This window comes from Podarcis tiliguerta (assembly GCF_965153285.1).
Source record: "Podarcis tiliguerta genome assembly, chromosome: 14".
Lineage (NCBI taxonomy): Eukaryota > Metazoa > Chordata > Lepidosauria > Squamata > Lacertidae > Podarcis > Podarcis tiliguerta.
In genome coordinates this window covers 45,003,395-45,027,751 of record NC_139547.1, presented here as the reverse complement: position 1 = coordinate 45,027,751, position 24,357 = coordinate 45,003,395, and the positions used below count along the sequence as shown (strand labels likewise).

Sequence of the window (24,357 nt, the reverse complement as noted above, 5' to 3'; positions counted from 1 at the left end):
CCACTTAATAATTAGTGCCCAAGTTTGCATTCCCCCCCCCCTTCCCTCCCCATCCCTTTTCCCTTGTGTGCCATGGGTTGTTTTGGTTTTTTTAGATTGGAAGCCTATATGCCGCAGGCATCCACAGGATCAGAGCAGGTTCAAAGAAGAGCAAAGTGGAGCAGTCTCAAAGGAGGATTCCTAACAGAATGGAACAGCATCCTGAGCAGCTAGCTGAACTGGAGACAATCCCAAAGCAGTCTTGTTGCAGCTGGTAAAACACCTTAGCAGAAGACTGATCCAAGGAAGGACTGGGGGTGAGGCAGGGGTGTCCAGTTATAGGAAAGAATATTCCTGATGAGTACAGTGGAAGCTTGGGTTGCGAACCTACACAGTGCATCTGCGCACGTGCGGGTTGCAATTCGGAACTTCTGCACATGTGCAACCGCCAAAACCCAGAAGTAACCTGTTCCGGTACTTCCAGGTTTTGGTGGTCCGCAATGTGAAAAAACGCAACCTGAAGCATCTGTAACCCGAGGTATGACTGTATTAGTTCTGACACCAAAGGGTGCTCTCTTTAAAGCAAGGGCTGGGCAGAAGGAACAGTAGAACATGAATTCAAATAGCAAGTTGTTACACACAGAATCAATGCAAGTTTCCTGCCAGAGAGTGGCAGGGAGGTCACGAGCCGTTTCTGGAAAATCAGGACTTGCCACCAGCTGACTAAGGTGTTTCTCCTAGAGAAAGATGGAGAGGTTTCTCAGGAAATGAACGTTAATCCAATTCCTCAGGGGAGATGCTTGCTGGAGGCTGCCTCCACTCCTGTCTCAAGTTCATTCAGGCTAAATAAGGTTGTCTGCTTGCATTAGATATGGTTGGGAGTTCTGGAGACCAATTAGGCTTGCACCTATCAATCTGCATAATGGGGTCATATTACTGTGAGGACATTCCCCTGAACCGCAACTACTATGGGAGAGGATATTTGGCACGAACCAGTGAGGTTTCCTCTGACACTTAGGTTGAACTACAGTAGCTTTCTCCAATTCCTTGCAATGGTGCTGCCCTCACTGCTTGAAGAAAAGCAAAAGCAAAATATCTTGGGGCATATGCAGAGTGCCAGTTGAAACAGAGACTCTTAGTAAACACAAGGGGGGCTGATGTTACCCACAACATAGAGAAACGGCACCATTGCTAGCTGAGATTTGCAGCAATGCTTACACAAGAGATAGTACTTTCCAGGCTCAAAGTGTAGAATCTAACCAGAGTTCTTGTGCCCCCGCCTCCCAGAAAACACAGCAGCGTCAAGTGGAATGCCTGCTTCACTTGTTCTGCAAAACAGACATCATAACTTTGTTGCAGGCTCAAGTTTCTATCTAGCCGCTGAACTCCAACCATCTGAGCACTGAAGGTCAGTTTCCCCAGCCGTTCAGACCCAAAAGCACATCTCGTGAAAGGGGCTTTTGTAAAGCAATAAATGATATCGGGGGACAATCATCCTTCAGCCAGGCAAGCAGAAAAAAAGAAGAAGGAAGAAAGATTACTACATGTTCAGTGTTATTGCTTAAAAGCAGACTGATGCAATATGAAATACAGTATGCCAACTTTCTAGCCTCTAAGGGGAAAAAAAGTGTTATGTGTAAGAAAAAGAAACTATTGTGCCTAAAACTGCACAGATCCTTGTGGGGCCAGGGAGGGGGCACACTTTCCTAGAAAGTAAGTGACAACATAGTTTTAGGCCTCAATCCTAGACAGCCATAGCCTGGGTGAGGAAAAGCATGTATGCGGGCAGAAGTTTTTTGCAAGTTCCAGCTTCATGGGAATGGCAAGCTGCTGTTCCATTTTGAAGCAGGTCAGCTTGATGATGATGATAAAAATATTATTAATTTATTATTAATTATTATTATTATTATTATTATTAATCTGTACCCTGTCCATCTGGCTGGGTGGCTCCAGCCACTCCAGCTTCAGTAAAAATCCATGAAATGCGCCTTCCGTTGTGTACAGAAAACTTCCCCTTGTCCAGAACTAGTCTGATACAGGTTTCCTTTGCGTGTGTCTCTTAAAATTATTCCTGTGAGCGTGCCAGATCAGATAGCTAAGCTAAGTACTTCACTAAAGCACAGGCAGCTGCAGTTACTGTAACTCACAACAGAACAGAAGAAATGTTATATATGGGTTGGATTTGATCTGGTTAGCCATCATTAATCTACACCCTGTCTGAGGGCGTTTCCTAACCCAACCTTACATTTTACTCCCCTCTAAAGTGACAAATCCCCCCAAAGAAGCCTGAATGTTTGTGAGCGTTCCATGACATCGCAGCATTTGCTCAGCCAAGGGTGGCTTGGGAGAGCTGTTAGCTGAACACTGTATTCTTCCTATTTTACATATAGATCTTAATTTTTATCCTCGTTTCTTATTGCAAATTTTGTCAAATGAGAAACCAGGGAGAGCAACCTGCCCTCAACCTGCAGTCCTGCTCCAATGAGGAGAAGCAGCTAGGAGCTCAAGTCTTTTATCCTACTGCACCCAAAATTTCAATATTGGCTTGCAGGCAGTGCTTAAACCAGAGTTTCCTAGTCTGGATGTCACAAGAAACTGTGGTTAGGAAATCAGGAAGTCTCTACTCAATCAGGGCATGTGAGAAGTGGAAGGAAAGGCACAGCACATAAGCTCAACAGCATTACATCTGCACCATACCCCTAGCTTGGTCCTAAATCTATATAATATCCTTAACTGAGGCTTAACACTGTTCTTTGCTGAACACTGGAAAACACTTCAGGCTTGCAGGGAAGGCCGAAACATTTCCTAAAATAACATGATCCCATTTCTGTAATTGTTAACATCAATTATTGTGGAAAGTCCCTATTGTTGTTGTGAAAAGTCCCTATTTCCACCACATTTGGATTCAATTATCGGACACCCTTGCAAGTCAAAGTTTAAGGCAAATTATCTTTTATTCATGTACAAAAAAACCAAAAATAGAATTCAGTATGACACTGAGCTGAAACACTGGATGCTTTTAATTTTTAGAACCCAGACCCACCAATAGCCCAAACCTGCTCCCCCCCCCTTTATTTACCATTTATCATACCACGAAAATAAATGGATTCTGACCCACCAAGAGAAGATTGATGCTGTAAAACTGTCACAGTTTCTTATGTTTCCACGCTAACATATCCCTCCTTTTGCCAACAATATACCTTGAACTAGAACTGTAGAAGAAACCACAGCACAAAGATGATTAGAAATGTCACATCTACAAAATAGCCCTTATCCAATTTACCAATCAATCTCGAGAACTTTGCACAGTAACAAATAAACACCTGCTCTGCATTAAAGACACGTGATGGTTTATTTCATCTTTTTAGGCCCCGTGAACTCAACATATCTTCAGGCTTTGGGCCAGCTATGCATCCTGGTTCCGCAGCAGCGCCTGAGAATTAAAACAAAGACAATGTGTTGCATTTCAACATGGGATGGCCATGTGGCAGGGAGAAAGGTAAGCAATGCCAGCTCTTGAGTGGATTGTTCACAGTAATCGTATTTTCTTATGAGATCTACTTGGGATGAGCTGAACCTACAGATCACATCACTGGCCAACTAGTTTTCCTGCATGGAGGCCAAAAACCTGCTTGGAAAATTGCTTTCAAGTTGCAGAAGAGTCATACTATGCTCTTGCACAACTCTTGCTCATTTAAGCTAGGTTTATGCAAGTTATCTTTCCAGTGAATGGCACCTCTCATCCACTGTTTCCTGACAGGATAAAGGCAAGTCTTGTGCCTTTGCTTCTGCAGCCCTGTGCACACTTACTTGAAAAGAAGTCCCACTGAATTCAGGAGGAATCACTTTGAGTATAGAATCACGCTGCCAGCAGCTCTTGCAATACTAATTTGGGTGAACCGCGTAGCAGATCTCTTCTGTGACCAATGTTACCCAAACATCCCAATCAATAATAAGTCATTCTTCAATACAGATTCTCAGAACAGTTTCCAATATAAACCAAACAAGTAACTACAGCAGCAAGACGCAACAGCAACCTGCACAGGTTAAAAGCCAAAGTAAGAGAAGAAATCCAGAATGCACTTAAAAGATAATAAACTCGGCACCAGGCAAACCACTCGAGGGAAGAAGAAGAAGAAGGGTTTGGATTTGATATCCCGCCTTTCACTCCCCTTCAGGAGTCTCAAAGCGGCTAACATTCTCCTTTCCCTTCCTCCCCCACAACAAACACTCTGTGAGGTGAGTGGGGCTGAGAGACTTCAGAGAAGTGTGACTGGCCCAAGGTCACCCAGCAGCTGCATGTGGAGGAGCGGAGACGCGAACCAGGTTCCCCAGATTACGAGACTACCACTCTTAACCACTACACCACACTGGCTCTCAGTGGAAGGGAGGAAGTTGCAAAGCCCAGAAGGCACCGCAATGAAAGCTCTCTCTCCAGTTGCCATCAACATTGATTCCAACAATGATGGAGTTTTGAACCTCCAAAGCAAATCTTAACAACATGGCCAATTCATGTAGGACTGGAGTGTTTATATCCCTCCATACATTGCTGGACTACAACTCCCATTGTCCTTTGCTGGCTGGGGCTGATGGGAGTGAAAATCCAACAACAACTGGAGAACATCAGATTCTCCATCTTAATGCACCCAAGGTGGCCAGGTTTTATGTTTGGTTATGTCTCAATACCAATGACAATGGGTGCCAGTGTCAGAACAGTAACTTCTCTTCTACTTGAAAGTAAAGCTTATTTGCAAGCCCCTCTCGGGGTGGCAAACCTGTGGTTCAGAATTTTTTTGGTCTTCCAACTCCAATCAGACTTTGCTGGCACAGCCCAGGGATTATGGGAGTTGTAGTCCAACAACATTTGGAGGACTATAGGTTAAACACTCCTGCATTATATACACTCCCACACACCCTAACCAAACCATACCCATTTGACTCCTTTCGTTGGTTGGGTCGAAACCTGTAACGAAGGTGCTCTGGGGAATGTATTGCAGACCTTTTCTTCATTACCATGTAACAGCTGGTTTATAATTCCATACAAAAGGGGCCTGTTAAAAAATGGGGAAAAAATGTTGAGTAGAGAGAGCTGAAGAAACAAGGGGCAAAGGATTTTTAGCCACTCCCATTTACTTCAGTGGAACTTGCACAGGGGGAATCTTTGCTGGACTATGCTTGCAGATTTTCAGCAAAGAACAAACAATTGCCATATGATCGTAACTCAGAAGCAAGGCCCTCTGGGTCCAAGGAAATTGACTTTTTTGTAAGCACTCTTTGGAGGCACACTTATCTACTCAGAAGTAGGCTTATTGAACTCCACAGGACTTTATTCCTAGGTAAGTATGTATAAGATTATAGCTTTAGCAATTTAGCATAGAGCCCCTGAAGTGTAGGGAAAACATTATATGTGTTGTCCTGCACATATATGATTAAGAATGTATTCATCATATATCAACACTTAAGGCATTCAAAATCCAGAGGCAGTTTATAGAACGAGAAGATATGGACTATGTCATCTTACACTGATCTGCTGTTTGGATCTTCAACTATATTTAATTCATTAACAAGAAATTCTCTGTCCAACGGAACTTCAGGCTGGCCAGATTCTGAAAAACAGAACATGTGAACATTAAGTCTTCCCAATCCTTTCTGAACTCAAGATTCATAGAATCATAGAATTGTAAAAGTTAAAAGGGACCCTAAGGGTCACCTAGTCCAACCCCCTGCAATGCAGGAATTGTGATGTACCTAGCTATTTTAGTAACCCCCATCACGCATAGCTCGCAGACAAATCACTATTCACCAAGCCACAAATCTCCATCCACCCAGAGACACATTTCTGTAGGACTGTAACTTCTGTGATTTCCATTTCCATATTCATTATTTATTGGACAGTATCCATGCAACAGAGAAAAGGAAATAGGAAAAAGGCTCACCTGCTGTTAGAACAGATGAAGCATATTTGTATTTGTTGAACTCCAAATATTCACGGATCAGTTCGTTGATTAAAAGGTTCTCATGGGACAACGATGGCCGTGGTTCGGTTTGGTCATCCAGCGCGTTGAAAACTTCAGCTCTGATCCTTGCTTTGATCTGTCCCAGTGTACCTCTCTTCTCCAGCGTGTCTGTTAAAACTAGGGAGTACAAAACCAGGCAGCTTTTCTCTTAACTAGAAACCCAGTTGTAGCTGTTCCAAGTGAGAAAACAAACAAACATATCCCCCCCCCCAAGAAAGAACAACCATCAATAGCTAAGCCTTTAGTTCTCATAAGCTGCATTGGACAGAAGCTAAGTTTCATTAGAAATGCTGGACATTTAAAAAATTGCAAATTAACAAAGAAGAATGAGATTTTCGTCTTTTTGTAAAGCAGACAGAATTAAATATGCTTCCTTGTTGGCATGATAAAACGTATCCCCATCAAGTCCATGACAGGCAGCCAGGCAACAGGTGCAGCACCCCACAACAGAATAGCAGCTGCACCGGGTGAACTTCCACCTGCCATGCATCTCTTAAAGGCTTAGACGCAGAGCTGGGGGAGGGCAGACAACCCCCCCCCCCCAGTGAAAAATAAGTTTAAAGCAAGTGCCCCTCCCCTCCTCCGCGCACCAAGACAAATGAAAAAGAATATTCCCGCTTCCCTTTACCTGCTTTCAACTCTGTTATGGTCGCCATCTTGGAAGGGGCAACCGGAGGCGGAAGTGGGAAGGGAGAAATAACCGAAAGTTCCCGGATATAAACAAACCGGCTTCTCGGTCTCTAAGACAACCTTAGGCGCAAGCACGCGTGCGCATTAGGGACGGAGGAGCGCTCGCCTCCCTCCCCCCGGCGGCGTTATCTGCTCCCCACTGGCTGCGCGCTCAGCCAATAAGCTCATCGGGAACTGTTAACCCTTTCGTTTCCTCGGGCTTGGACTTTTTCCTTGGCGTGGAAAAAAAATTGCTGGTTTACTAGTGAATGCTAATAAATTCTTCCCTCCTTGCCCAACAGCATCCATTGCTGCATGGAAGGCAGATGCTCAACAGGTGATGCTGTGCTCACCTTCCTTGCAGTTCCACGCTGGAAATAAATTCTCTACCTGTTGGACTTGTCCTGCAACCATTAAGGCTTAGATGCCTTAATGCGTGTCCTGGTTTGCAACCTTTTTTTTTGGATTACAACCCATTTTGGAGGGGATTATGAACAATTTTTTTGGGGGAGGCCCCATTGGCGAAGGCGTGCCTTGGGTTACAAACTGTTTTGGTTTACAAACGGACCTCCGGAACGGATTATGGTTGTAAACCAAGGTACCACTGTAGGGGGTCAAGACCCACCAGTTGAATGCTGATGAGTTTAATTATTAAATTTTGACAGTTCCCAGGTCACATCTACGTTAGATAGCCATAGGCCAGTGGTTTTCAACCAGGGCACTGTGGCACCCTGGGGTGCCTTGCATGATAGTCAGGGGTGCTGCAGGCAACACTGCCCTCGGTCCCTCTTTCCCTCCCTCGTCGGATGCCCTCTCGCATCTCAGCCCCCCAAAGCTTTGTGCGGCTGCTTGCTTCACGTTCACATTTGGGCCGTCGGGCCACTAAGTCTGGGGGCATCCTTTTTTCAGGTCCCTGTGGGGTGACGTGAGGAGGCACTTTTTTGGGGGGGGTGGCGGGCAGGCAGGCAGTGGATCAGAGATCGTGTTGTCGGCAGCTGCTGCCTGGAGAGCTCCCAAGGAGAGGGGGAAGGGGAGAGGAGGCTGAGGGAACACTCCACAAGGGAGGGTGTTTTGCAGCCAAGGGGTGACATAACTGGGATTCTGAGGCTCGGAGCACGTTTCCCCACAGGGGAGCCACAGAAAAGATGTACAGTAGTTGGTCAAGGGAGCCGTGCACTCAAAGAGGTTGAAAACCTCTGCCCTAGGCAGCTGTTTTCTATGTTGTACACTAGAGGGCAATGGTACATGCATGTGTTTATTATTGGCATGTTTTTTTTTTGTTAGCCATAGTCCTGAACATCCCATCTTCTACCTGTAACTATTTCTTCTTCTTCTTCTTCTTCTTCTTCTTCTTCTTCTTCTTCTTCTTCTTCTTCTTCTTCTTCGGCTGGCTTGGCAAATAAAAAAGAAGAAAATCCGAAAATACAATCAATAAAATAATATTGGAAGGAAAAGAAGCAGAGAATCTGAAAGAAATTAGAAAAGGCTTTGTAAACGTTTATAAACATTTATATAAAAAAGCTGGAAAGGAAAATATAGATAGAATAGAGGAATCTTTGAAGCAGAAAGGTGTGCAACAAATTCCGACGGACAAGAAAGAACAACTGAATGAACTAATAGAAACGGAAGATACTCCGTTTATTTTATGTCAGGCAGGGGAATTACAATTACAAGAGCTCAGGACCAAAAAAACCGAGCATCCTAATTTAGATCAGCAGGATGCTGGTGGTTATGCACTGCAGTGTGATCCTAGGTAATGACCAAAAGCCTTGTCAGCATCCTTCTTAAATTGTGGCGCCCAGGATTGGACAAACAAGAATGCCTTAGTCCAGGGGTCTGCAACCCGCGGCTCCGGAGCCGCATGTGGCTCTTTTACACCTTTGCCGTGGCTCCGGGGCGGATACTTGCGAGGGGAGGAGGCACATTGTGCGCCCCGACACTCCCCACTGTGACGGGCTGTGACGTCGCATGGGGGCGTCCTGACGTCACCTTCCCGCCCGCCCGCCCGCTACATTGTAAGGGGCATGTACGCTGGTCACTGTTTTGAAGGGGAGTGAAGAACACACACACACAAAAAGGTAACTTGTTAATTTAACGTTTATTTCTATGAGGAGGAGTAATTCTGAGGGGTCAAACAAATAAATAATAAAAAAAGTGACAAAAAGTTATTTTTATAATGACGAGTTTTGTGGCTCCCAGTTGTTTTTTCTTCGGAAACGGGTCCAAGTGGCTCTTTTTGTCTTAAAGGTTGCAGACCCCTGCCTTAGTCTCATGCCTAAAAGCTGGCTATGATGGTGCCAGGTGTGCTTCCCTGGGGAAAGCATTCCACAAACAGGGAGTATGATCTCTGAGTCAGGACCTGACAGCCCTGCTGAAGGGATGCAAAAGGTCCTTAGAGTGTAATCTTAAAGGTATGCCAATTTTTTTTTAATCCCTTTTAAAAGCTTATGGAGGTGCTACATTTTTTATTTATTATGCCAATTTAGCAGGGGCAGCTTTTCCTACTTTTTCCTGCAGGCATCCCTGCATTAAGAATGCTTGCATGAGGACAGTTCAAGAAGCATCTGCGAAGCCTATGGTCCTCCAGAGATTGTTGGACTCCAGTTCCCATCATCCCTGCTCATTGGTGATGCTGGTTGGGTTTGATGGGAGTTGGAGTTCTGGAGGGCCATGGGTTCCCCGTCTCTGCCTTATACCAAGGAACCTAGCAAATTGTCTTAGTTTAAGCAGGAGAGCTTCAGTTGTTTTCCTCAACTCTTAGAATCATAGAATTGAAGAGTTGGAAGGGACCCCAAGGGTCATCCAGTCCAATGCAGGAAGCTACAGCATCCATGACAGGTGGACAGCCAACCTCTGCTTAAAATCCTCCAAGGAAGGACAGTCCACAACCAGCCAGCATTGATGTAGTGGTTAAGAGCGGTGGACTCAAAATCTGGTGAACTGGGTTTGCTTCCCCGCTCCTCCACATGCAGCTGCTGGGTGACCTTGAGCTAGTCACACTTCTCTGAAGTCTCTGAGCCTCACTCACCTCACAGAGTATTTGCGGTGGGGGAGGAAGGGAAAGGAGATTGTGAGCCGCTTTGAGACTTCTTAGGGTAGTGATAAAGCGGGATATCAAATCCAAACTCCTCCTCCTTCTCCTCCTCCTCCTCCTCTTCTTCTTCTTCCAGATCCTTGATCATCTTGGTTGCCCACCTCTGCACATATTCCAGCTTGTCAACATCCTTCTTAAACTGTGGCACCCAGGATTGGACACAGTATTCCAGCAAATCTGGACTCGCCAAGTCCAAATTTGCAGCAAGGGTATCTTTAAATGAAAAAGAAGGAAGTGATCATCTTGCATATGTTGAAAAGAGTGAAAGTTGCTGATTAACCACAAATGCAATTCTGGTTTGTCAGAAGCTGCCTTAACATCCGGGTTCAGATATGTAACATCTGTTACTAAGGTGAGGAGGGGGACATTAATATATGATACTGTTCCAAATCTGGGGTAGTAGAGTTTGCGGGGTGCAAGGGCACCCATCACTGCAAGAGTTAGTGAAAGTTATACATTAATCCGTGGTAGAGTTTAGATAATATTTGGGGGTAATGAAGGGAAGATGCCGGGCCAGTGAAAAAAAACAGGATGAACCAGTTCTCCTGTTCAGGAGATCGCTGATCATGATGCAATTAAAAGCACAAGGAGAACATTTGACCATGCAAATGCTACCCTTCCCTCTGACCAGCTCAGTGTTAGTTAAAGGTAAAGGTAAAGGGACCCCTGACAATTAAGTCCAGTCGCAAACAACTCTGGGGTTGCTGCGCTCATCTCGCTTTACAGGCCGAGGGAGCCGGCGTTTATCCGCTTCCACAGACAGTTTTTCCAGGTCATGAGGCCAGCATGACTAAGCTGCTTCTGGCAAACCAGAGCAGCGCACGGAAATGCAATTTTCCCTCCCACCGGAGCAGTACCTATTTATCTACTTGCACTTTGACGTGCTTTCGAACTGCTAGGTTGGCAGGAGCAGGGACCGAGCAATGGGCGCTCACCCCGTCGTGGGGATTCGAACCGCCGACCTTCTGATCAGCAAGCCCAAGTGGCACAGTGGTTAGCAGAAGACAACAGCAGAATTGAGAAGGGGTGAGGATGCTAGGGTAATGTAGGGGCATGATGAAACACAGGGGGGAAATGTGCCCTTTGGAAATTTAGAGATTGGGGAAGAATGAGGATGACTGGATGAGCTGATGAGGAGGCCAGAACCATCTTGACAGGCTAGGACACTGGTATGGAAATGGTGCGCAGTTTGCCCTGGATTCCAGCGCCCCCCTGCTGTGGGGAACAAGCTCCTCTTAACAGGGGTGCCAACTTGAATACAATATTTGGGGGACCCAAGTAAGCTCTGCATAATCGATCAAATGGTGCACAGACACCATGTGAAAGGCAACGCTCATCAACTTTGAGGGGACAGCAGCCTCCTCAAATTTTATATGGGGGACTGAAACCCCCTCTGTCGGCTCCTAACCCTCTTAAGATGTCATGCTCTGAACTCTCTCCAAAGTTAGACCCAGGTGTAAACACGGGTACAATAAACCATATTTCTTAAAGGCACTAGTCTCCGCAGTACCTTGATTTCTCAATGGAAACTCAACCCTTGGTGAGCCCCTGGAACCCCCTGGAATCTTGCTACTCCTAGGCAGAGATTGGAGTGTCGTGCAACATCTGTGACAATACTTAGTGAGCATGGAAACATGGTAGGAAAAATGAGCATTCCTTGTAAATTAATGGTGGACCAGCAGCCAAATCCAGGTGTCTACCTCCCTCAGAAATCTCTCTAAGCCACACATACCTGCTAGCCCTGGGGGTTTTTTCTTGGCTGAAATGTGTCTTTGAACTCTGCCAATGCCTCTTGCTTGCCTGGAAAGAGAGGGGTACCGGAGTGTAGAAACAAGCCTACTGTACAAAGATAACATCTGCATTCATTGTATTGCCCACTTTTGCCTCTGGCCCTTGGGCCCCAGAATATTGCCATATCAGGAGGAAATAAGCTTGCTCCCTCTTCCATGTGACAGCCCTCGAGATATCTGGTAGATGGCTATCATTTCTCCTCTCTGTTTCCTCGTTTCCAGGCTAAACATACCCAACTCCCTCAAGCGTTCTTCATAAGGCTTGGTTTCCAGGCCCTTGATCATCTTAGCTGCCCTCCTCTGCACATAGAATCATAGAATCATAGAGTTGGAAGAGACCACAAGGGCCATCGAGTCCAACCCCCTGCCAAGCAGGAAACACCATCAGAGCACTCCTGACATATGGTTGTCAAGCCTCTGCTTAAAGACCTCCAAAGAAGGAGACTCCACCACACTCCCTGGCAGCAAATTCCACTGTCGAACAGCTCTTACTGTCAGGAAGTTCTTCCTAATGTTTAGGTGGAATCTTCTTTCTTGTAGTTTGGATCCATTGCTCTGTGTCCGCTTCTCTGGAGCAGCAGAAAACAACCTTTCTCCCTCCTCTATGTGACATCCTTTTATATATTTGAACATGACTATCATATCACCCCTTAACCTCCTCTTCTCCAGGCTAAACATGCCCAGCTCCCTTAGCCATGTTTTGACTTGTCAATATCCTTCATAAATTGTGGCGTCCAGAACTGGACACCACATCCCCACAGTATTCCTGATGAGCCACAATCATTCCCCATTACTATCACTATCCATTTTAATTTGCTTAATCTCTTTTTAAAGCCATTGAAGCTACTGCCCATCAACACATAAGATGTTCAGTAGAGTAAACCTATGCCATGTCAAATGCTGTCTGCCCTGAATCTGGTGCCAAATAATTTCACTAAAGGTTCATAAGTTAGCATAGGGCAGAATGCTTTTCACACACATTTGTGTCTACACTGATCTCATCAGTATATGTTGCCTAATAATAGGGCTAGCTAGTGCCTTTTTTGGTAAAAAATGTGGTGCTGGTACTCATATCTTGATAAAAGATATTGCCAAAATGGCTGCCATGGGCAACAAAAAAAGAGAGGACAGTACTTTGTACTGCTGAGTACCATCGAGGAAAAGAAACACAGGGGGTGGCATATTTTAATGGCTTGTCATGAATTCCAAGTCTGTGTTATTTTACTGGTATGCTGGAAATTGCTTTGTGATGAAAAGCTGTCAGAAAAATAAAACAAGCCACTCAAATCTCAAGAACTCTTTTCTGAGAACTTGCTGCTAAGGGGTGACACTTAGGAAACATGTTGAGGATTGAGGTGACACCTAAAAAGCTGTTTTGTGTCCACCTCAGGAACTCAAAGCAGCGTACGAACATCAGCCTGTGGAAAATTTATTTTCCCGTAAATGGTGTCCTGTGGAAACTTCATGAGCTATGATTGCTGGAAAATGTCAAAGAATGGATGGCTTTGTTTAGGAGTCTTGATCCGTTTGATGTTAATCACACTTGATCCATTCCCGCCGCTCTGACTCTGTTTCTCAGCTTTCCCTTGGAAAAGCCGTTATTGTTCATCAAGTTTATGTTGAATTGGCAGCTGGCCTCTTTGGCGTAATGGTTTCCTTGTAAAACTTGTTTTCTGTGAGCACCGAGTTCATCCTCGGATTGAATTTGGCTTGTATAACTTATTGTATGGGCAGAGTTGGTAAGGTGAGGCAGAGGTGTGCCTCAGGCGGCCGATTTGGGGGAAAGAACTGGGTGGAGAGAACTGGGCTGCGAATGCAGATGGCGGTTCTTCTCTGTAACCCCACAGATATGGATGAGAGATGTGCAAAACTGGGCTATATTCAACATAGCTACACTGGAGCCTGACAACACTCTTGGCTGCAGTTAAATTCTTACCAAGCCTGTTTAGGGCTATAGAAATTGGCATATTATGGAGCACAATCCCCACTAAAACTAGGAGGATTCTGCTCTGTGTATCCATCTCCCATGTCACTGGCTTTAATGGTTCCCTGAGGTTTATAATGATGCTCATATTGTTCACCAGCCATACTGAAGCCTTGGGTGATGCCCTCCTAGAGCAAATTACCAAACATTCAAAAAGGAGAGCTATAGTAGTCATGGGAGACTTCAACTTCCCTGATATCTGCTGGAACTCAAACTCTGCCAAGGATGTACGGTCCAACAAATTCCTCAGTTGCCTTGCTGACAATTTTATTTTCCCAGAAGGTGGAAGAAGCAACAAGGGGATGGATCATCTATCTTGGACCTGGTCCTCACCAACAGGAAGGAACTGATCGACAAAGTGGAAGTACTTGGAAAATTGGGAGGAGGTGATCGTGTCTTCCTGGGTTTCATGATACAGAGGCAAGGGAAAGCTGAGGGTAGTCAGACATGCACTCTGGACTTTAAGATTGGCAATTTCAAAAAGCTTAAGGAGCTACTGGGAGAGATCCCATGGTCAGAAATACTCAGAGAGAAGGGAGTGCAAAATGGATGAGAGTTCCTTAAACATTGAAGGCACAAATGCAGACATTTCCAACAAGAAGGAAGTGGCGTCTAAAGAAAGCAGTGTGGCTGCATAAGGAGCTTACAGATGCGCTGAGATTTAAGAAGGGAATGTATAAGAAATGGAAGAAAAGAGGAATCACAAAGGAGTATACACAAGTTGCGGGGAGATCAGGAGGGCTAAAGCTCCGAATGGGCTCGGGTTTGCAAGAGAGGTTAAAAATAAAAATAGAAATATTTATTTGGCTATGTTTGAAGCAAGAGAAGAACAGACAAGTAGTAGGTCCTCTGCATCGAGAAGATGGATAAATGCTACTGAGTGACAGAGAGAAGGCAGAACTACTCAACACCTGCTTTGCCTGCCTTTATCCAAAAAGAAAGCAGTGCTGAACTTGGTGATAACAAAATAAACCATGCAATGAGGGAGCTGCAGCTCAAGATAGGAAAAGAGGAGGTAAGGGAACGCCTAACTACTTTTAATTAATTTAGATCTCCAGGGCCTGGTGAGCTACCCCCAATGGTACAAAGGATCTTGCTGATGTAATCTGTTTTTATTTAATCCCCCGCACCCCAAGAATAACATTCAGTGCCACAAGATGCAGGGGGTGCTTGGTTGAAACTTGATCTTCTAAGCACTCTTATTCAAGCAAGACCCAATAATTTCAATGACACTTTCAATCAGTGCTATTTTTCTAGAAAAAGGGGTGTTGGAACTCACCAAAACACCCCCTTGTTCTCTTATAATAGCAATGGCATTCACCTGAGAGGTGCTGGGACTGAGTTCTGGTGAGTTCCAGCTGAAAAAAAGCCCTGCTTTCAATTATTATTATTATTATTATTAGTAGTAGTAGTAGTAGTAGTAATAGTAATAGTAATAGTGGTAGTGATAGCAGCATTTTCATTCTACTTTCCCAGATGCATCTGAAACAGCTCACACAACACAAGTCATTGTATGCATACTTGGGAATAAGCCCTGTTGAACAAGATTTTTTAAAACTATGCTATTTCAATATAAACAGACATATCTGAGGATAAATGCAAAGAATGGATCAAAACATGTATAAAAGAGGGGTTGGAAATTAATGCTACTGTAGAAAGCAGAACGACGATAAGGAAAGGAAGTGCAGCCATTATTTGCAATTGACATATGGGGGTGTGTGAGCAATGTAATGGTGCCATAAACCAATAAAATAATTTCTTTATTACTCTGTGCCTGTTAACTCAGAAAGCCCAATGGTGTCAGTGGAAGTTACTTGTTCGAAGCCAGTGTGGGTGGAATTGCTGCTTTAAAATGCAAATCTCTCAGCACCGTTCCTCAGAAGTCTAGCTCTGCATTCATTGGGGCTGCCTGCAGAAAAATGTATTTTGGGTTGCAGCCTGAAACTGTTTTAATATTACATTAATTTCCAAAGCATTTATATATCTCCTTTCAGAACAGTTTACCAACCTCCTATTACTGTGTTTATTGAGTTGTAATCTTAAAAGATTACAAAAGGGGTGGAGATAGGGAAGTGATGATCATCATGATGGTGTGGTTTGGCCAGTACAGTGGTACCTCGGGTTACATACGCTTCAGGTTACAGACTCCGCTAACCCAGAAATAGTGCTTCAGGTTAAGAACTTTGCTTCGGGATGAGAACAGAAATCGTGCTCTGGCGGCGCGGTGGCAGCAGGAGGCCCCATTAGCTAAAGTGGTGCTTCAGGTTAAGAACAGTTTCAGGTTAAGTACGGACCTCTGGAACGAATTAAGTACTTAACCCGAGGTACCACTGTATTAACCTTATTTAGACAGGCTTTTGGTGCAGTGACTTAATTTCTTCTTTCCACCCAGCTGTGCATTTGGGGTTGTTTCCCACTGCAGATGCTGTTCGTCTGATGTTGTATTTACCTAATTCTAAGACCTGCTAAGCAACAGATGGTTGTTATTACGTCCTCAATATGTAAAACCACAGAATTCAAAGAGGGAGTACTTTCTCTTTACTGTGACTGTATACATATACATATACATAAAGTTACATTTTTGACACCCGCAAAGTTGTTGAGATTTTTGGGGGGTCAACCTGTAGAGACTGAAATATGTGGCTGATAAATGTATATATACATCATCTGAAGAATTTTTTTTTGCATCAGTCAATAAAATAAAATGTACTGAAGATAGAGGTAAAAACTTAACTATACAAAATACATTCTGGACGTTTACATCAATAATCAAATAATAGATCTTACTCTAATTGCCCCTGCTAAAATGTTTGCAGTTTTTTTGCTGTCACCTGATTATCTTGATCTGCTGGAAGAAAGGACACAGCTATGGTTGAGCGACCTGGTATGGATAGTAGAGGGGCAAGAACCTCAAATCTTTATAAAGAGTGCAAGCTAGAAGCACACGAGCTACTCATTCAATACTGCCATCTCCACACGGACATAAGCATTTTCATAGCGGGATTTTTTGAAACCGACCTTCAAGCACAGCTGAAGGCAGTCTATCCAATCCAGTCTAGCCAAGCGCGTCTGTATTTTGGAATTGTTACAATTTTCCAAACAGGGGGCTGATGTGTCAAAATGACTAGATGGGAAATAATCATAGCATGGGCAAAATGTCCTTATTATCGTGGCCAAATTAGTCTGTCGCTCGGTATCATATAGGTGCTAATTGTATTATTATTATTATTGAATTATTATACACACACATATATACACACACATTTATATATTCAGTAAAGCAAGTAATTCAATTAGACAGCACCTATTATATTATTATTGAATTACTATACACACACATTTATATATTCAGTAAAGCAAGTAATTCCATTAGACTGTGCCTATTATTATTATTGAATTATTACACGCACACACATATGTACACACACATTTATATATTCAGTAAAGCAAATAATTCAATTAGATAGCGCCTATAGGATATCGAGAGACAGAATAATATTATATATAGATAGTATATATATAGAAGCCATGACTGTTTAAAGCGGCACCGTGGCGCTTCCACCGCACTGTGCAGACGGGCCCCTATCCAAGAGCAGACCCCGGCCGAAACCAACGGGGCCTGCTGCAGCCCAGGGGGCCTACTCTGAGCAAGGCGCCCGTGGACCGCTACGTGGCCTCCTCCCCCGGGCAGAGAAGCGGGCGACGGCCGGGGAGGTGTGGGGCGCGCCTAGGCCGCGGCTCTGAGGCTGCACCTCCCGCGCCGGAGGGGGGCCTCTCCCTCGCCGCCCCCGACCGCTCAGCCCAATCAGCGCTGGCCCGGCTCGGCCGGCGGCTCCTCCTCCCCGGCAGACGCTTCCTTTCCCTCGAAGCCGTCGCCGCCGAGCGAGGCAGAGCTTTCGCCGGCCAGCCTGGGCAAGCGCCGACGCCGACGCCCGCCATGGACGTCCAGCGGCTTTGCAGGGGCCCGGCCGGCTCCGAGCCCTTATGGGTGAGAGATGGGGCAGCAGCCCCGGACCCAGAGGCCGGGCTTTGTGGGGCGGGAGGGGGTCCCGCCTTGCCTGGCAGCGGCGAGGCAAAGCCCCTTTGTGTGCGCCGCCTCCACCCTCAGCAACTGGGATTCAGTGGGGAAACTGGGAGGGTGAGGACAAAGACACCGACCCTCCATATCTTCCCTTTCTCTTTGCATCTCTCCCTCCCCCGGTTTTATTTTTCATTTGGTTTATTACAGAGCTTGGAAAAGGTGCAGGGTTTTTTTGTGGGGGGTGTTTCTTTTTTTTTTCCTGATAAATTTTTATTTTATTGGTGGCGGGGCGTGTGTTTAAAGGCAAGCAGCAGCGAGGAGGAAAAGCTGCAATGTTTGGGGAGAGGTGATTTTTGTGTGTGTGAACTCTGTGCATGCTCTGGGGAAAAGGAGGTCTTTCTCCTGGCAGCTGTGAACTGCCCCCAAGACCTACAGGGGAAAGGCGGTATGCAGATTGAACAGGCCAATAAAGAATTGGGAGATGATCCGCCTCTTTTGCCCGGCTGCACAGTTCAACTGTGGAACTCGCTGCCACAAGCTGTGGCAAATGGGGATTGGAAAAATTTGCAGGGGGATAAAGCCGCCAATGGCTGCTAGCCATAATGGTGGCTGTGCTGCTTCAAGGCTCAGAGGAGGCGGCATGCGTCTGAATTTTAGTCTCTTGGGTTACAGAAGGCCAGTTGCAATTATGTCCTACTTGTGGGCTGTTGGGGTTTCTAGTTGATCCCTGTGGTAAATGGGATGCTGGACTTGGGATGTTCTTACCCTGACTAGGGGAGTAACTCCCCATTGAGCACACAGCAGGGCCTGCTCATGAGTAAGCATATTTAGGATTTGCACTGCTAGGCAGCCACACTTCACTCTCATTAACCTGGGAGTAAGCACAGTTGCATATGCTTCTGAGTCATGTGTGTGCATTTTGGGCTCCATTACTGTTTTTCTGCTGCCTGCTTTAGTCTGTAATTTACACACACGGTAATGCTAAGCATGTTTACTTGGAAGCAAGTCCCATGGAGCTCAGTGAGGCTTACTCCCAGGTGAGTGTGCATGGGATCATAGTCTTTCAAATAAGTGGGCTTAACAAATTATGTTTAAAATTGCATTAGAACAGTCAGCAGTCCCCCATCTCCCTTCATTGCCATGAATAGACTGTGTTAAACTCATTCCAAGATCCCTGCATTGCAGGGGTTGGACTAGATGACCCTCGTGGCCCCTTCCAACTCTACAATTCTATGATGTTGCCAACTGCTCACTGAATGCAACCTGGAGCAAAGAAATCAGGTTTGCACCTGCTCTGGTTTTGCCTGCTCTCATTCAGGATCCTCAGGTGTTCCCCTGGCCTGCTTCTAAACGTGGAACGGTTTTCATAAAGCAGAAAAAGGGAGAAGCCTTTGCAACGTGTCAGTTTTTTTAAAATATCTGTTGGATCTTCTTTGCTGAGACTGGCCGCCTGGCAGTTGCTATTGTGGCTAATCTCTGGTTCATCTTTTGTAGAAGTGTTTGCTTTTGTGCTGGTGTCATGTTTAACACGTCACATGGAAGCTGTGTATTTCAGATGGCATGTTTTACCCTCTTTCAAAACTTCAGAAGACGCCCTGAACTTGTTTTGCATTCCAATTCCTTTTTCTTGTTCTGAAGTGGCTTCTATCCTTAATGTGGTTAGGGTTGTCTTTGTTACGAAGCGATGTAAACACACACACACACAACTGTGTGCACCAACAGCTTATATAACAGGCCCACACCTAAGAGACTGTAATATTGGAGTACAGGGCAAGGAAGTGGTAAATGCTGCTCTCTTAACTCATGTTCCTTTTCTAAAAAACAAAAACGTGTTTTTGCTGACTTCTGCATCTGTTAATTTGGATTCAATTTCTGTGTGCAGAAGCTATTTGGCTGCAATCTTGTGTACCCTTAACAAGAAATAAACCACATTGAACTCTATGAACTCAGACTTTTGTCTGAGTAGATGTGTAGGTTTGCATTGTTAGTGGAAGTTTCTTTATTTCTGACATACGGTATATTTGTTGGCACACGTGTTTTAGAGAGAATCTGACACTTGGGGGCAAATACTTTTACTTTTCTGCTCCGTACTGCAATAATGAGCCTTAATGCTCTTGAGTGATGCAGGTATGTGAAGTTAAGTGGCATGATTCCAGTTCGGTGAAAGTTTGCATGGAGAAATTATGTCTCATCATGACTTTCTCTTTAGAATTTCGTAACCAGTGAAAGCTGGAGGTAGTTGGTTTTACCTGGTTCTTGTCATTCGTTTATTGTACATTAATAAAGTGGCTTTATTATTAAATAAAAGGGGCCTTATTTGCTTAAAAGCATTTATGCTGCATAATTTTTATAAGCTGTTTGAGGGTTATTTTTTTAAAACAAGCAAGCAGTATATAAATTGCATGAAAAAATGAGCAAAAAAAAAATTCTGAGCCTCTAAGCAATGTACAGTCTAAAATAACAAAACTCTGTAATTAAAACAAAAGCAACCTGAAACCAGTAAGCAGCAGTATGAAAAGGAAGTAAAACTGAAATTCAGAAGATTCAGACACATGAAACAGAGTCCTATCTAATGGCCAGGGAAAATCTGAAAAGAAGTACCGTATCCTGTAATGTGCCATTTGATCCTTCTTTAAAAAACAAAACTGGAAAATCCAGGTGTTCAGTAGCACTGACAGTTTCCCTCCACTGTCTAAACCAGCTGTTCCCAAACTCTGGATAATTTTGGCCTACAACCCCCATTGTCCCAGCCACCAGTATCAGCTCTATGAGAGGACTGCAGCTTCCAGTTTAGCCCAACCTAGTGCCCTCCAGGTGTGGTTGAACTACGGCTCTCATTATCCCATCCCATTGGCCATGTTGTCTGGGGCTGATGGGAGTTGTAGGCCAAAACCACTGGCGGGCGCCATGTTGGGAGAAGACTTGGTCTAACTTTGGAATTCGCACACACTTGTGTGGCTCTGTAACTGCCATACTTTAATTGCACTGTGTGAAAAAGGAGCCTTGCCACCACCAGGAAGCCTGGCACTAATTTGCATGCACCCATTTGATGTAAAACTGGGTGTGTGTCAACCTGCCTGCTCCTTTAGATCAGCTTCTGATGCCTTTCCCCAAGTGCACACATCCATTCTTTGAAAGAGATCAAGTTAGCTTTCGTCAACCTGGTTCCTTCCAGATGTTTTAGACTTAAAAGTTCAAATCATTGGGGAAGGCTGGGTTAAGTTACCAGAGTGGAGCCTTGTCCTGTGTGGCAGCACCCTGTTTATGAAACTCCCTCCTGGGACATGGCAGTAAATTGAATGCCTGATGTTTTATGCATCCATTAAAGCATCTGTTGGCAAAGATTCCTGCCTTTTCACGCCTCCAGAGGTTGGCTCGATGTCTGTTTTTCCTCCCTTTGCTGTTTGTACTGTTCTTGCATCAGACTTTTGTGGGTGTTTTATAATCTGATATTCGGCATGAGATTTAAATTACTTTGATGGAATTTTTTTTATGGGGAATTTGGGATATAAAGGAGTTAAATACAACATTTTATAGCTTACCATTGGGGACTACTATTTTTATGCTTAAGCAAGAACAAAAAAAAGTATTCAGCTGTTAGTAAGATATTGGTGGGAAATTTGAGAGAGTGATTAAAATGGGCACCTCTGTCAGCCACTTTCCTTTTTTTTACCCTGTGTAAAAACTTCCTCCATGCTGAAATTTTAATAATGGTCATAAGCAGGGTGGATAAAAATCAATGATTTTTTTAAAATAAATGGAATTTTTTTTATTTAAATCAATTTTTTTATTATTTAAATTGGATTTTCAAAATAAAATGTTTTTGGAGGAAAAAATATTTCTAAAGATAGTTTTCTGTATAAGTTAAATTATATTCCAAAGGGTATTTATCAGGAAATAAGAATTTGTTTTAAGCTTTTCATGTGTGCTGAAACTCAGCCTAAGTTGGGTGTTTTGTTTTGTTTTTGAAAAGTTTAACCACATCAGTTAACAAACATGGATGCATATGCTATAATGTTATTGTTTTAGTTAAATAAATGGTTTAAATTGTTCTTAAGGAAATGATTATTTTTCTCCTTCCAATAAAGTACAGCAGAAAAGTTGTCCAAATATAAACAGTTAACTTATTAAACTCCACTGTAAGTTCATAATTATCTGTCTATGTATTTCTAATAGTATAACCAAATCAGTAATTTTTGATATCCCAGTAACTGTAAAAACTACTCTGAAAATTTATTATTCAAAAAATGAAGCCTTCATCTGGTTGTAAATATTAATATTGTACCAGCAGGAATGTCTTTCTGTAAAAAAAAATGATTTAAATCAAGTCTTACTGACTAGTGATTTAAATCATGATTTAAATCAAATCCACCCTGGTCATAAGGGAATTTGAGAATATGCCCAATACTGTGGGTTACTGCTTAGGTAACTGGTTTGTCTGTCCTCAGACTTGTGCAAGGGTGTATACAATGGGGTTCCTCTCCCTCATGCAAATATTATGATTTAACACTTGCTGTCTACCTGCATCTGAAAATTGCACAGAAGACTCTATATATAAGTGATCTGTCGCTGTTGGCTGAATGAGCGTTCAGAGCACCATTTGCAACAAGAAAGGAAAGAGGCCTGACTTACTGGGATCACAGTGCCCTGTGTGTGTGTGTGTGTGTGTGTGTGTGTGCATGGGGGAGCTCCCTGCCCTGAGGTGCTTGCAATTGCTAAGCCAATAAATAGGTTCTTGCTCTCCTGACTGGGTAAAGAACCAGCAGCTTTGAAGTCTCACTTAGCTGCCCTTGTAAAGTCAGGATAAGTTGTAGCTTGCTATTTTGGCCGAAGGTTTGTGACTAATGAAGGACTTCTGAAGGTTGGAACGCTTTGATAACTGGACCCACCGGCTGGGAAATAGTTATTACACAAGCCAAAGTTTCAGCGGAGACTTGTTGAAAGGGAGGTTCCCTGTGGAGACTCAGATTTTCCTAGAAGGCACTTCTTGTGTGTTCTGCCTTGCTTGCGATGGCAGTGTTGGTATTACTGTAAGGAAGCACACCTTAAATCGGATTCCAGTTGTGTGCAGCTAAACAAAATTGGTAAGGGGTGTTTGTGCAATTCTTTCTAGAATACTTCTGCTATGAGGCAGCTCTGTAAATTAAGCAGGTAAATAGATATGGGGAAAACAAAATGTCACTTGGAGAAGGATCTGAAATATTTTCCTGGAAGCTTGAATTTGTCTTACAGTCGTGCCTTGGTTGCAAAACGCCTTGGAACTTGTATGTTTCGCCTCACGGACGATCGAAAACTGGAAGTGAGCGTTCTGGTTTTTGAACAATTTTTGGAAGCCGAGCATCCGGCGCAGCTTTCGATTGACTGCAGGAAGCCGCGCCTTGGTTTTCAAGTGGTTCCAGGAGTCGAACGGACTCCCGGAACGGATTCTGTTTGAGAACCAAGGTATGACTGTATTCTGGATTGTTTCCTTTGATGTTTTAACGTGTTGTGAACCGCTTCGGGATTTTTTCCTTTAAAATACAAAGCGGAATAGAAATGAAATAAATAAGAAAAAGAAATTTCATTGAGTGGGAAACAGTGCCTATACTTTCTACTGCGGCACCAGTAACCCATGTTTTAAGTTGGCCTGGAGCCTGGGGAATTTCTAACACTGCTCCCCACTAGTAATTTGCTGTTTACATTCCTGTACCTGCTTTGATTTTGGTACGAATTTGTTCCACTGTAGAGCTGCAGTATTATGCACTCTAGGCTAGAAAATTTAGGCCTACTTAAGCCAGTTAGATGGGCATGGTGTGGCACAATTTGTGTCATTTTTCTCAGCCTCATGGTCAGTGCTTTTTTCTTTAAAAAAAATTGTTTAGGAGTACTCTTATTTTCCTACTCATATGGAAATACTGCCCCTCAGTGAGGCCAAACATTCACAAAATGTTTAGGGGTATGTGTAGCCCTGTGTCCCCCCAGAAGAAAGCACTGCTCAGGGTAACTATTTGCGTGCCAAGAGCCCAAAGTATTCATAGACAGAGGGGGCTGCCTGGTGTGCCTCTGTGTGACTCACTGCTCTGGTCTTCCTTTCTGTGTGCCTCCATTTGGGACGGGTAATTCTTCCTCCAGCCTACATCCCGTGTGTTTGGATAATTCAGTCACTGCTGATGCAGACAGCGAAGCGATCTGTTCTCCATGGAGGCTACCTGTTGCCTCTCTGTAGCAATTGCTGATTTCAGATTGCCTCCATCTGGTTAGAAGGCATCCTTCAGACGGGTAACTCTTGCAGAGACAGGGAAGGTGGGCCTATCTACAGATGGAGAATTCTTAGTCTTCCCCACAAGTTAATTGTTTCAGGTGTAAGAGCATGTCTCTAACATTGATTTGCAAAACACACGAAGACCTAGAAGTTTCAAGAATGCAGTCGTTGGAAGAAGCCTTTCAACACTGAGTTGGCTGTGGGCAGAAAGAAAGGGAGCTTATTGTTTGTTGAAGGTCATGCTAATTCCCTGCTAAGTTTCCTTTCTTACACTTTTTAGCAAGTTTCCATCGGTGCAGTATGTAAAGTCCAGTGTGTCTAGTTTTCAGTATGTGTGGATGTCCCTTTCATTATACTGTAGTAACTGATTGAACATCATGCACTCTCTGTCTCGCTTCTGTTTTTGGCTTTTTTCCAGAGTTTGACAAGAAAGCCAAAACCTTTACCCAGTTCCATTTAAGTCCTGCCTTGGTGGCCTTAATTAAAGGAGCAATTACTGTTTTCTGATTCTGCTGTTTTGCCTGCTAACTTGTAGTCGTTCTAGTAATGGTTGAAAAGAGAA

General features: G+C 44.0%; 3 protein-coding genes across 8 annotated transcripts in view; 2 read left to right on the top strand and 1 right to left on the bottom strand.

Moving 5' to 3' along the window:
• Positions 1 to 24,357, top strand: part of CIITA (class II major histocompatibility complex transactivator) — a 1,021,617-nt gene that overhangs the window by 421,934 nt on the left and 575,326 nt on the right. The window lies entirely within an intron of this gene.
• On the bottom strand, positions 3,313 to 6,745 carry CEP20 (centrosomal protein 20). The gene is made up of 5 exons (XM_083413841.1): positions 6,625 to 6,745; positions 5,916 to 6,113; positions 5,501 to 5,585; positions 4,910 to 5,030; positions 3,313 to 3,412 (listed from the first exon to the last, which is right to left on the bottom strand). The coding sequence occupies exons 1-5, from the start codon at positions 6,650 to 6,652 to the stop codon at positions 3,386 to 3,388; spliced, it is 459 nt and encodes a 152-aa protein (XP_083269967.1). The 5' UTR covers positions 6,653 to 6,745; the 3' UTR covers positions 3,313 to 3,385.
• Positions 16,974 to 24,357, top strand: part of LOC310664329 (multidrug resistance-associated protein 1-like) — a 76,579-nt gene continuing 69,195 nt past the window's right edge. For 3 of the 5 annotated variants that reach the window (XM_083413330.1, XM_083413329.1, XM_083413328.1), the window contains exon 1: positions 16,974 to 17,521. In XM_083413330.1, the coding sequence (XP_083269456.1) occupies positions 17,471 to 17,521 (51 nt within the window). In that variant the 5' untranslated portion in view covers positions 16,974 to 17,470. Of the gene's footprint in view, positions 17,522 to 22,369; positions 22,639 to 24,357 lie in introns of those variants that run through there. The other 2 variants (XM_083413332.1, XM_083413331.1) reach the window with 2 other exon arrangements.